The 14,483-nt window shown below is 43.7% G+C and overlaps 1 protein-coding gene across 1 annotated transcript; it reads right to left on the bottom strand.

The window, feature by feature from the left end:
• Positions 1-355: 355 nt before the first annotated feature.
• LOC149288916 (queuine/queuosine transporter SLC35F2-like) lies at positions 356-10,152 on the bottom strand. Its single transcript, XM_089491180.1, has 8 exons — positions 10,052-10,152; positions 5,528-5,703; positions 5,270-5,397; positions 4,309-4,468; positions 3,713-3,869; positions 3,213-3,265; positions 1,530-1,684; positions 356-565 (listed from the first exon to the last, which is right to left on the bottom strand). Exons 1-8 carry the CDS (start codon positions 10,150-10,152, stop codon positions 356-358), a joined length of 1,140 nt encoding a protein of 379 aa, XP_089347306.1.
• Positions 10,153-14,483: the final 4,331 nt, after the last annotated feature.

Here is a 14,483-nt window from a genome sequence, read left to right on the forward strand (position 1 = left end):
CAAAACAAGGATAAAAGTTATGTGTGGGGTCTGCAACCAAAGACCATTAACAGCACCACAATGATGATTTTAAATCCAGAACGTGATACTTTGCTTCAAGACACCCTCATCGTGAAAAGTCTTTAAAAAAAATCTCCTACCTCAAGCAATCTTTTAAAATAAACGAGAAGGACCTTGTTTCAGGATCAAGTCGCTATTGCATTAAAATATATAAAACATAGAAATGTTTAAAAACCAAGTTCAGTCTACAAAATAAAGGAATTTCTCCAATAAAAAAAAAAAAAGGACAAGATTTTCATCAGCCCGTTTCCCAAACGCTTAAAGTTGGCGGTGGGAGGGCAAGCGGGAGCTCGGCTCAGTCCATGCTGGCGGAAAGTTCTGAAGGAATATAATGCAGGGATGTCGCCGGCTCCTCGTTTGCTTCTTCATCTTTCACTGCTTGGTTCTCAATCCCTTGGTTAGTCCGGTCTTCTGGCGAGGGCTCTGCCCTGTACGTTGCGGTGCTACAGTACATGACGAAACCTACCATGATCACGGCGAACGCCAAAATGTAGAGGACTGAAAACTGGAAGAAGAAGAAAAGTTCTGTTATACACTAATTGGTATGTCGCATTTACCCCTTGTACAGAACTGAGGAATACTACGGTATGGAACATTTTCTGCTACATTTAATATATGGCTTATTATCCTGTTAGCAGCTGATTGGGAGTCCCACAATTTTTTTTTTCTATTATTATAAGGTCCAGACCATGTACGCTATATGACCAGAAGTATGTAGGCACCTGACCCATTCCAAAATCATAGGCATTAATATGTAGTTGGACCCCCTTTGTAGCCATAACAACTTCCACTCGTCTGGGAAGGTTTTCCACAAGATTTTGGGGAGTTTCTGTAGGAATTTTTGCCCATTCATCCAGTAAAGTTTTTGTGAGGTCAGATGATGTTGGATGAGATGTGGCCGTGGACACGCATTTGATGAAGCCAAATAGGCAGTTTAGCGAGCGATGGTTCAGAGGAAAGGGGATATTTACTCGGCAGCCCCGCTCTCTGAATGCATGTAGTCACGGCTGAGCGGTTTTTTACTCCTAGATGCTTTCACGTCACAATAGGACTTACGGTGAACCGGGGCAGATCTTAAAGGGTAGAAATTTTACATGCGGGGCAAAGATGTCATCCTATGACAGGGCCTTGTTTAAAGTTACCGAGCTCTTCGGTACGAACCATTCTAATGCCAAAGTTTGTCTATGGAGATGGCTGCCTATGGGCTTGATTTTATACGTATCAAAACTCAGTAATTAGGAGGAATGTTCACATACTTTTGGGCATAAAGTGTATGTTAAGATCTTTTTCAATGCATTACTTTACAACTGAACAAATTTACACAATTCTAACATAAAGCCTTTGTGATGCAACAATTAATGTAAATTTCTTATAAGTGACAGTTTTACAAAACATACAAAAAGGTGTAAAGTTTCATAAGCTTTCAGGACCTCAGAGGTCTCTTCTTCTGACAGAAACATTTTTCTTACCTTGTATCCAAACAGAAAGAGGCCAAAAAAGAGACTATAGAAATCTGCCGTCAGGATTCCCAGATTGACAGAGGTAGCGCTGGTGACTCTCATGACTACAGGCATCAGACTGTAGAGACCAAACATGCATAGGGCAAACACCGCAAACAGCAGCCCTGAAATACAGAATTAATATACACTTTTGGTACACGAGCAGGGCTTCCAGATACGCATACTGGATAATACGCGCAGATTGTGTCTGTAAAACCTCATTAACAAATGTATAATATATAACCACAAACGGCATACACAACTTAGACTACTTTCATTATGACATCCCCCCCACCCCTATGGTAAGCATTTCAAAACAAGAGAGCATGCAAAAAGGAGAGCGAGAGAGCGAGAGAGCGAGAGAGCGAGAGAGAGCGCAAAGGAGGAGAGAGAGAGAGAGCGAAAGAACGAGCAAAGGAGGAGAGAGCGAGCGAAAGAACGAGCAAAGGAGGAGAGAGAGAGAGAGAGCGAGCGAAAGAACGAGCAAAGGAGGAGAGAGAGAGAGAGAGCGAGCGAAAGAACGAGCAAAGGAGGAGAGCGAGCGAGCGAAAGAACGAGCAAAGGAGGAGAGAGCGAGCGAGCGAAAGAACGAGCAAAGGAGGAGAGAGAGAGCGAGCGAAAGAACGAGCAAAGGAGGAGAGAGAGAGAGCGAAAGAACGAGAGAGAGAGCGAGCGAAAAAACGAGAGAGAGAGCGAGCGAAAAAACGAGAGAGAGAGCGAGCGAAAAAACGAGAGAGAGAGCGAGCGAAAAAACGAGAGAGAGAGCGAGCGAAAAAAACGAGAGAGAGAGCGAAAAAAACGAGAGAGAGAGCGAAAAAACGAGAGAGAGAGCGAAAAAACGAGAGAGAGAGCGAAAAAAACGAGAGAGAGAGCGAGCGAAAAAACGAGAGAGAGAGCGAGCGAAAAAACGAGAGAGAGAGCGAGCGAAAAAACGAGAGAGAGAGCGAGCGAAAAAACGAGAGAGAGAGCGAGCGAAAAAACGAGAGAGAGAGCGAGCGAAAAAACGAGAGAGAGAGCGCGAGCGAAAGAACGAGAGAGAGAGCGAGCGAGCGAAAGAACGAGAGAGAGAGCGAGCGAGCGAAAGAACGAGAGAGAGAGAGAGCGAGCGAACGAGAGAGCGAGCGAAAGAACGAGAGAGCGAGCGAAAGAACGAGAGAGCGAGCGAAAGAACGAGAGAGCGAGCGAAAGAACGAGAGAGCGAGCGAAAGAACGAGAGAGCGAGCGAAAGAACGAGAGAGTGAGAGCGAAAGAACGAGAGAGTGAGAGCGAAAGAACGAGAGAGAGCGAGCGAAAGAACGAGAGAGAGCGAGCGAAAGAACGAGAGAGAGCGAGCGAAAGAACGAGAGAGAGCGAGCGAAAGAACGAGAGAGAGAGAGCGAAATAACGAGAGAGAGCGAGCGAAATAACGAGAGAGAGCGAGCGAAAGATCGAGAGCGAGAAAAGGAGGAGAAAAGTCCCAAAGGGACTTCCAAATGGATTTTCTAGTTAGGCAAATTACTTAGAATTTTTGTTCCGTTGGGATAACCACTTGACACGGAATCAGGCAAGGAGCTTTCACAAGCATCTAGCACCGTGCCATTTCAGTTAGCCAGAAAGGGAGCTGTTACTAAAATATGACAATATGAGCAACAACATATTATTCACAGTGCTTACCCACTTTCCAGTCCCACTCTATGTCGCCAATAGCGTTGTACTCCACAACCATGCTTAAAAACAAGAAACAGTCATGTGGTGAAGTTAGCAGGTACACATAAGAGAAAGCCGATCGGCCCATCAAACATACGGCTGCTCGGATTTCTATTATCATCAAGATCCCAGGGAGAGAAGCAGAATGTCGATTTTTCAGACGTCATTAAGGTGTAAGAATTTGAACGGAGAGTAATCTGAAAAGTAACAGCTCTACTCTAAACATGGACAACCACTTAACGATTGAAACAATAGTAAAAACACTATAGTAAATCAGCAGCACATCGTTAAATCATCATGCCTCTCTTGAACAGCCACAACTTAAAGAGAAATCAAGATGTCTCTTCGTGTAAATGGTTACCAGCATAACATGTTGGAAAGGAGACGGCGGGATTCCCAGTAACAGAATACAGATATCCAGTATCTGCCCACTGGGAACCCAGCACAGGATGGATAAAGGCTCTTACAGCTGTATGCCGCTGATAAATGTGCCAAACAAGCCGAGCATCCCCAGGAACTCTTCTCTAGTTAGGTTTTTCACCACGTACTCTTCGCACACATTGGAAACCGCATATAAAGAGGCGCCAAGAATCACCAGGGCATCGCCGATTAACATGTCGCTGGCTGCAGAGAACAAGGAAAAGAAAGCACGGGTAATGAGAAACAGCTAATGGAAAGAGGAGTAACCCAACCAACTAAGGTGATGCGATCGACATGTATGGAAACTTTTATTGTAACAATTTATTTTGTAATTGGAAGAGGTTCAGGTTTCTTTAGTTTCTTTATGTTATTGAATAAGGTATCCTTGTTCCTTTAAATATGATTGGTATTCAAATAATACAATTTAAAAAAAAATGACCTAAACAAGTTTGTAGCCCATTACTTACTGAAAACAAGATTTTTATGTCTAAATAAATTCATATTAAAATTGGGGTGATTTGTAGCACACTTTGTAATACGATGCACAATAATGAAAAAAATTATAGCAAGCACAGCGTCTAGTTTTGGGCACATCTTAATCCGCATTCAAGTACCTTTCATTCGTCCCTCCCAGTGCCCTTACCTTTGCCACTCTCCCTCCCAGACAACACATCTGCACCGACCATGGTCCCAACGCCCAACAGACAGACCCCAACAGCAATGTAATGGATCAATCTGTATCTCGAGCGAAGAATAAACCAAGAAAGAGCCATAAGTACAGGGATCCCAACACAGTCCAGGAGCTATATGGTTGGAAAAAGCGACAGAGACCGATTATAACAGGGACATCATTCATTCACGTACACGGAACAGAACTGCTTAAACATAAGCACAGCAGCCATAGACAGCCACAGCAAATAAGAAATTATAGGGCACCTAGTCTGCCCTTCCTGAGTGACGCTTAACCTTTTAATTGCAGTTTTAGACTAGGAGAAGTGGAAGTTAACTTCTTAAGTGCCAACAAATCTGTCCATATTGCACAGACTCCAGTGCATTATTTAGTTATCGGGGTTAAATAAAACAAAAAGTCTCATTTTCTACTTCAAAATAAGTAAAGAACACTTGCACCGACTGCAAAATGGACTTCAATATCAATTTAGCATGGGAATAAGGCTAGAGCACTTCTTTAATGTATAGCCTGCCTTCTGTATGTAAAATTATGTACATGCATAGTTAATCTACCAGTATAATCTAATTTTGATTTATGCACCTTGAAGGGTCAAATCAAATTCTTGCCGTCGAAACATATTGTATAGTTACATAGGAGAGACTAAATGCCTAATTTGACTGATTTATTTAAGCTCCACAGTTATCCACACTATACATTGATAACGGATGCGTGTTAACCTGATCTGGTTTTATGGGTCACTTTTTGAATAAAATAACATTCTAGTGTAAATTTTGTAAAGGTGGTCTTATCACCATATCAACCATAAAATAGGAATCAGCAGCTTTATCCCAACAACTGCTACAGCGACAAGTCCGTGTTTGCACCAGAACGATCAGATTTAACCAAAAGTCCCGTTTTCGAGCTTTACTCTCACCTGCACGCTCGTGATTGTGGTGAACTGGTAGGCTTTAACAATGGAATAGTTTGCTTCAACATCCACAATGGCTAAAAATATGTACTTCCACCATTTCTTTCTCACTATGTATAGAAGGCTGTCCTCTCCTGTGTGATAAAAAATAGCAGATAATTATAATAAATAACAATAATTTTCCATGGTCAGTCTACAACCCCCATTGAGGACCGTCCATCCAACTGATAAAGGTGAAACTATGCGTAAATGCGATATACACACCCGTCCTAAACGCCAGCCACACGGTGTAAACCAGAAAAAGAAGGCAATAGTTGATGAAGCTCTGTAGCATCGGAGTGTCCACCTTGTAGTTCTCTGCTAGGAACTGGCTGGTCACCGCAGTGCCGCATATAAAGAGAGACAGCACCTGCCCCAAAGCGATGGTCTTCAGCACGTACCTGCAAGTCAATCAATGAGGAAGGGTTAAAGCAGGACCCCAAACATCTGCAGACCAGCAGTATATTTACAATACGAAGTGACGTTATCCGCGCTCTGTGCTACACGTAGTACTACGAGGTCATTAGACCAACGCTAAAGAAAGAGCATGCAACGAGCGTTTCCATTATCATGCAACAAGCAAGTAAGAAAAATCTTATATTTGGGGATGTGTTTTTTGCCAGGAGTCAATAGAGAACGATTAGCAGCCAGGTCTCAATGTGCTTGATCACAGGTGAGGACAGATCATTGCTCCTCTGCACGGTGGAAAGCACCAGGGCTTGATGTCCTAGCACTTTACTCTAGTTGTATCCAGTGCTGGAGAGGCATAGATGCCCAATGCCTCTACTACCCCAACAGAAGGGTATCTGCAAGGGGACATAGGAGAAAGGCTCCTCTGGGTCATCCATAGGGTGGCATTCTACATAAATACATAACCTGTTTCACTACCACCAAATACAGCAGATATAAAGAAACAAAACAGATAAAAGTCTTCAAGCTTCCATGAACTACACCTGGCCAACGTGGGCTGCTGGGGTACCCATTATTAACTTAGATGATGACTCGGTCCAGTCCCCTGGAGTAATACGGCCCTTGACGGCACCTAGATTTCCCTCTTTTCTATTCTTACAATCGCTTTCTGGCAGTGAGCATTCCAAAAAATTCAAAGAAAAGTAGTGACGGGAAGAGAACGGAATTTAACTTTCCTGTCCGGCAACCAGGCAGCCCGGTCTATTCAACCTCACCGCGTGACAACTTCCCGACAGACCCCATGCAGGTGCGATGAACTTCCCTCACCATTATCCCCCGCTGGACCCAACAATACTCTGTTCCTGCACCAGTATACGAGAGAACGTATATTGTAATATGTATATTGAGAGCAAGGGGGGATTTGCCACGTTTGTCATAAAGACCAATAAAAGTATATTTTTCACATTGTAAGAACCAGGGTCTCAAAAGCTGATGTATAAAGAAGAAAAGAGAATGACAGCACTTCGTGATATAAATAGATATTATATATACAAAAGATATAGATTAGTCTGCCCAACTCTTTTACTAAGAGAAAGCTAATAGACGCAAACAACCTTGGGAGCCATCAGCGAAAATAATAAACCAAGTGATAAACACAAAACAATCTACCATCTAAACGCGGTGCTGAATAGATACTCGCTACACGGTCTGGATCGATACTCTGTGTGTGGTGACGGAGTCTTTCTGTATCAACATGGAGTATTGCTGCATGCATTCATGATTCACGCTGTAACGCGTCCAATGTCTTGTTCAGTACGAAGTGTCTCCGGGGTATATATCCGAAATGACACTCGCTGTAAGAGTCTTTGCCCGGACCCCCCAATCCATGTAAAGCTGAACGCTCTGTGTCCTGGCCCCGTATTGTTTTATATGCATGAGCAGGCGATTAGAGTCACTATACGACCAGGTACGCGGACATCCCTCCTATAATTACCGAGCTTCACCCACTGCTCACCGGTGCATACAATCACAGCCGTCTCCATAGACAAACATTGGCAGTAGAACGGGTCGTACGGAGGAGCTCAGTGACTATAGGGGGCACGGTCATGGGATTCCATCTTTGCCACCAGTCAGTTGGTGAAATGTCTGCCCCGGTTCACTGTATCGGCTACTATTGTGAGAAACATCTAGAAGCCCACACAGCGTTAGATCTCCCTTCCTGACCGCAGCCCCACCGAACACCTTTGGGATGAACTGGAAGCGAGACAGTCCTTCCGCCCAACATCAGCACCAAACGTTATTAAACTCAGGAACGCCAGTAGAGCGTAGTTTGGTAAAGTAGGTAAATCTTCCTGAGCGAACGATGAGCGGACAAATTAGACTGGAATTAAATTAGAGGAAAGCACATCATCGTCTCTCTTTGCTTCTTTGGCTTCCTCTCTCTCCACTGACCTTTCAGGGTTTATTTGACTAATTCTCCCTCTGTATCTTTGTTTTCCCTTCTTTACTCTCCATGTATAGTTTATATGGCAATGGTTTACCATCCCCCGGTCCTACATCCCAATTTATTTGAGTCATTACACCTCTTTCCACCTAATGTATCGGTTTGTCTTAGTCTGACAATTCTCGTCTTGTCAGACCCCTTGAATGTATGTATTGTATTAAGCGCTGCGTAAACTGTTGGTGCTAAATAAATAAAAAATAATAATAATAATTACAGAATGGCTCCGGCATCCCCCACACAATGATGGCCACCAAACCGACCCGCTACCTCTGGACAGTCTCCGTGTTATCACCGACCTCCACTTCTGACCTGCAACATAACCATACTTCCCACCATCCCTTCACCGAAAACACCTCAAAAAAGCTATAAAAACCGCCTCGCGACGTCCCTTCCCCCTCCTGACCTCAACTATTAGCTCCACGGTGACAACAAAACAAACAAGAGATCAGCGGGCATCTAAATAGGGGAAAAGTTCTAAATACTTCCCCAAATCCTTCTTCAGATAACCCTTATAAAAATAATAAAAAGGTGCACTTATAGATATTCTTACGCTGTTTAGAGCAGAAATGGCTCAGATTTAAAGACGTGGGATGCGGGATCTGCCAACGGATTGTATTTCGTTCTCTTTTTATGTTTTTGGCGTATATATATATATATATATATATATATATATATATATTAAAGTTGGATTTTTTTTTTTAATTCTTCTCCAACGCTCTTTCAGGGTTCTGGGGCACGTAAACAACATTCTTCTAGAGGATAACTCACAGCTTTCCCCATCTCTAAACTGGAGCGCTCTGCTCTCTCCTATCATTCCCAACATATATCTTTGTATAATCGGCAGACTATGCTAGAAGCCCTCTTTCTTTGAGTTATTAGCATTATCTGAAGAAGGTTTTGGGGAAGTATTTATAACTTCTACCCGATTCAGACGCGCGCTGATGAAGTTGCTTAGGAGCCCAATGAGCTTCTGTCTATGAAATAACATTCATATAGAGCCAGCACATACCATAGCGCTGTTACAATATGGGACACGTTGGTACCAAGGAGAAGAGAGCTGCGCTCTGGCGAGATCACCATGTACCGGATACGAGGATCTCTCCTCTGCCCCCCGTTCTGTTTAAACTCTTTCCTATTTATTTTAACCCCTTCACGACTAAGCCTGTACATGTTAAACACTACCTAAAAACCCAGGAAAAAAACCATGTCCCACCTTCACCATGAGCCCTGAGACAATCAAGTCATCCTCGCCCTCGTTCTAGATCAGCCTCCAAATAGACTGTAAGCTCACAGGGAATGTACTTAACAATGTATGCCTTAACATAAACATGCGTGAACCTGTTGTATTATTGCTGTAATTGTTCACTACGGAATCTGCTGGTTCTTTACAATAAAAAAATGGAATGTACCTTTAATTATGTGAACTGAATTAGATTGCAAGCTTTTAAGACTACTCTTCCGGCTTATTATTTCGGTACAGCTCTCTATTACCAGTAGAGTGTAATAACACAATAAACAATAACACAATGTATCCATGTAAAGGAACGGTATGAGTTACGACGCTGATGCGTTGCTCTGTGGCAGTTAATATATTTATTGCCCACTTACGATCACGGAGATGGACGGTCGTTTTCTAACAACATTCACCGGTAACACAGAGCTAAGCCAGCAATATAACAGCGAGAGAGATTTATAGCGAGACCGTGTATCACGCCAGGAATACACAAAATATTTAGACAGCATAGGTGAATTATTTTTATATAGCGCCATCATATTCCACAGCGCTGTACAATGGGATCACTCATACAGGGGTAAACATGATATATATATATGTATATATATACACACACACACACATACACACATATCGTAATCACATTCTCGGAAAGATAAAGAGCCTGCGAGGAACAGACAGGGGTACATACATTAAAACACCATAAGGCTACGGCACACAAGGGGTTAAAGAGTCAGCTCCTGAGACATGCAACATTCCAGCTCGCCACATTAAGCATCATTAGGGGGCAAATCAGGCAAGTCAGGGAGTTGGGGCAGGGATGCAGGGGACGTGTAATGGTGAGAGATCCCAGAAACTAACTATTTAGTGAATAATCACCCAAGTCACTGAATGAACTCCAGTATATGGGGAGCCCGCACGGGATACAGGAGCATGTGCGTCTAGATGACGTAAAGCCCTTTGACGTTATCCTTGGTGTTTGATGCCCACCTGCCCTGCTCTCCCCTATACATTAACCGCCTGAACTCCGCCAGCCAACGGGGTCCTCTCTCTGTCCCACTTGGTAAAACACCTGCTTTATCCCTCCCCAGCGCTCACATACCATGAGAAGATCTTGCCCGTGACACGTTTCAGGCGCTCCCACCGCGCTGCGTTAAGCGGTGGGTGCCCAAGGGAGGGCTGACTGGCTTCTGCCTCCTCCATGCTGCCCAGCGGGGTACGGCAGCTGCCCACATGCACCGGGCAGAGGTGGCTGCGCTCGGCGTACGGAGGCTGTGCAGTGGGGGGGGACACTCTGCCGAGGCGCACACAGACTGAGAAGGGAAGCCCTCTCCCCCAGTGGGCCATGTGTGCGGGAGCCAAACTGATTGGGTATCCTTGATGGGCGGGGCAGGGAAACAGGTTGACGTCACCAGGAAGCATCAGTACCACCGGAGTTCTAAACACAAAATCCTTAATATTGCTACATCCTCTATTGTTCATCATATAAGAGCCGGTAAATTAAGATTATGCCCTGTGATCAGAGCTCTTCCCAGGTGTTTAGTACTCTGTAACAATGACTGGATGTTCCACATGCAACCTTTTCTTTAGGAACAGGTGGCCTTCCAGCTAGTGTGGACCACAGCGGTCTGTGCGGTGAACGTGCCTGTGAGTGGCTGGGAGTGATAGGAGCTCTCCACATGGAGAAACAGTGACTTGTCATTATTTAAAGATACACTTACTTGTCACCTGCATTCAAGCAGGGATATCGACCATAACATCCTGGTAGCAAAAGGCATGAGCTCCTGCCCCTTCACCCAGAGACCCAGAGAATCTGCCCCTTCACCCAGAGACCCTAAGATTGGGGCAAAGACCCAACCCCTAATCAGGGGCGGGCTGGGCAGGGGGGCAATTGCCGCCCTGAATCCGGGGCTGGCGGGCTGGCCGGGCGGCCGGCAGACGAACATTCATGGCAGCCGCAAAATTAAAAACTAAGCGGCTGCCACAGGGACTGGCCGCCGTGCCTCCAAAAACGATGCGCGCGGCAACTTGATGTCAAATCCCGGCGCACAACACTGAAGCCACGCCCACCATCTTCCGCGCTCTCTGCACCGGAAGGACGGGACACAGAAGAGGAAGAATGAAGAGGAGGAGGAAAAGTGACAGCGCCAGAGGAAAGGTAGGAAAATATGGATAAGTGTGTGAGAGTGATGGGTGTTATGCTGTAGTTTATGATGAATGTTTGTGAATGAGGGTTTCAGATTGCATGGAAGTGTGGGGGGATAGCATGGCATAGGGAGGCTATCTAGGCATGATAGGAGTGTGATTGCTGTTTTCAATTTTTTTTTGTCCAACTGTGGTGTGCTAACAACACTTTTATTAAAAGTGAATTACATACCAAAATTGGACAGAAAAATTCAATGACAGTATTAATAGATATATATGATTGCAAACAGCAATCACACGCCTATCATGCTAAGTCAGCCAGTACAGTCTAGAACCTGGGCATGATAGGATTGTGATTGCTGTTAATTATATACCGTATTTGCTCGATTATAAGACGACCCCCCAAATTCTGAATATTAACTTAGGAAAAAAGAAAAAGCCTGAATATAAGACGACCCTAAAGGAAAAAAGTTACCAGTAAATGTTAATTCATGTAAACTATTTTTTTAAATAAAAGCTATGATTGAGAAAAATATTTTTTTTGTTTTTATATCCTTGTATTTTCCAACCTGTCCCCCAGTTACGCACATCTGCCCCCATGCTTGCCACACCAATATGGCACTGTGGCCCATGATATGCCTTTTAACCCCCTATGTGCCACTCTGCCTCCAGAAATGCCTTATACCCCTATATCCCATTCTGGCATTTAGGGGGTTAAAATGCATATTATGGGGCAGAGTGGCATATAGGGAGGTATAAGGCATTCCAGGAGGCAGAGTGGCATTAAGGGAGTTAAAAGGGATTGTATAGAGCACTCTGCCTCCAGAAATGCCTTATACCCCTATATGCCACTCTGGCATATTATGGGGCAGAGTGGCATATAGGGAGGTATAAGGCATTTCAGGAGGCAGAGTGCTCTATTAAATGCCCCCTTAACGCCACTCTGCCTCCTAAAATGCCTTATACCTCCCTATATGCCACTCTGCCCCATAATATGCCTTTTAACCCCCTAAGTGCCAGAGTGGCATATAGGGGTATAAGGCATTCCAGAAATGCCCTATGCCCCCAATTAACACGCACACTTACCGGTGCTTCCAATTTCCTGCTGTATTGCCGGGGCAGCGGGTTGACGTCTCCTTCCGCTGCAGTGGGGGTTTGTCTGCGTCCGTCGCGGATACCTTCCCGGGGGGGGGGGGGGGGGACAGGAGGATCCAGGTCCCCTGCAGCGGTGCGGTGGATCTGGATCTTAGTCTCATAATCAGACCTCTATTTGAGGTCTGATTAGAAGACGACCCCGATTAGAAGACGAGGGGTATTTTTCAGAGCATTTGCTCTGAAAAAAACCTTGTCTTATAATCGAGCAAATACCGTATATATTTAGTTTTGGGTTTTTTTCTGCTTTGGCCAAATGAATGCTGAATTTTCAGTTTCGGTCCAGAATTTTCGTTTCGGTGCATCCCTACTATGTACTAAGCCAGTCACTGACATCAATGTTTGGCTTAGTATATAGTGATAGGGGTTGTAGTGCAGTATTGTCAGTGTCTGGCTCAAAGTATAGGCACACATTGACGGTGGTACAGCGTAATCCCTAAGTATATAATGATAACAGTTATGCTGTACCCCTGTCAATGTTTGCCTAACTATAGAAACTATGCAGTTTTAAAGTGTGTGTGTATGTGTGTGGGGGTCAGGGCCGGCCTTAGGGGTGTGCGACCTGTGCGACCGCTCGGCGGTATTGGGAGGTATGATACTGGTACAGGTTTAAATGGCCAGTCTCACATCCCTAGTTGAGTGTCAGCTTGCTGTAATGACCTTAAACTACCACTGGAGGTCACCACAGAGTAACCTCGATCTTTTAATACAGTCAAGGTGATCCCTTCATTGAGAATAAGAGTGCAAGCTTTTAGGACGACTTTATGTCTCTTCTTCAGGCATGCTATTTTATTTAAATATGCAAATTTGCAGAAAACAATGTCCTCTACATGGATGCAAAAGATGTTATGAGGGCTAGTCTTAGACCAAAGGCACCCCAGTCAAGAATATCCTTTGGAGCCCCCCCTTTTTTCTAATTTTAGACAGCATTATATATTTGTATGCAATGATTGTTTTTACACAATTACAATTATAAACACATTTCTGCTTTGCCGCTGTCCACCATCCTTATTGATTAGTGCTGGGATATAACACAATATTCCTATCCTGTCTCTTAAAGGGGATCTCCCAACAAATTTTGTCTTTCTAGTTTTCACAAGTGTTGTTTTTTTAGCGCAGTTCTAGTTTTTGCATAATTTCAGATATCTGTATGTTAGCATGAGTGCATGAGTATGTGTTCTTCTTGTATTATCTTAGCCCAATCTACAAGACAACCAAGCTAACCTTATCGCAAATTGGGACCCTGAGACCTAGGGAAGCAGCGATGGTATCCACAGAATCCGACAGCATAAAGATATTATGGGGAAAGTCTTCTATTATTATTATTATTTGTTTTATATAGCGCCATCATATTCCACAGCGCTGTACGAGTGAGAATGGCTTTCGATCTATACATCTGGAAGTAAATTGGCTTGAAAACGTATAGGCAAATTTTTAACCTACAAAATAAAACCTTGCCATTTTTAAGACAATTTCAGTATAAAATGTACTTGACAAGATCTTCGGTATCTATTAACTCAGCGACTTTCCTATTTTAGGCAAATGTTCCCACCCTGGTATGCCTGCCAATTATATGGATCCACAATTTGCATATTAATAAATGATGTTCCACATCACAAGGCTGACACAGGTGTGTTTCTGCAAATCTAAATGTCTATCTTTAATTATATATATATAATTATACCCAAACCTCACCTATGATTATATTCAGGTAAAATTATGGTTGTGAAATCTCAGTAATTTTTGATCCAAAAACTTGTTCAACGGAACAAACATTGGTTTCTCCCAGAACTTTTAAACTGTCTATTACTCATTCCCGGAATGTAAAACATCATCTTCTGTTGGGTCCTTAAAGGCTGGTTATGCCCACAATGTTATCCATAATTATTTCTGAGGACATAAAGGAAAGCAGTCAGAAAAAGCAGGCACCGTTGTATAGCTGGAGGAATTGGTAGCAAAAAGAGAGAGAGAGAGGTCATTCTACCACTTTACAGATCTCTGGCCAGACCTCATCTAGGGAAACGTGTACAGATTTGGAAATCCCATCTCCAGAAGACATTATGGATGAATGGAAGAATGATGCATGGCTTACAGGATAGAACATTTCAGGAAAGACCAAGGAATATCGATACATTTAGGTTGGAGGAGAGAGATGTGATATAAACATGTAAATACTTTGAGGGATTTAATAAAGTACAGGAGGAAAGCAAAGGAGGAGAAATGCCAGAACAAGAGGC

This window comes from Sceloporus occidentalis, unplaced genomic scaffold (genome assembly GCF_023333645.1).
Source record: "Sceloporus occidentalis isolate IW3139 unplaced genomic scaffold, rSceOcc1.0.p SCAF_49, whole genome shotgun sequence".
In the NCBI taxonomy this organism is placed as follows: domain Eukaryota; kingdom Metazoa; phylum Chordata; class Lepidosauria; order Squamata; family Phrynosomatidae; genus Sceloporus; species Sceloporus occidentalis.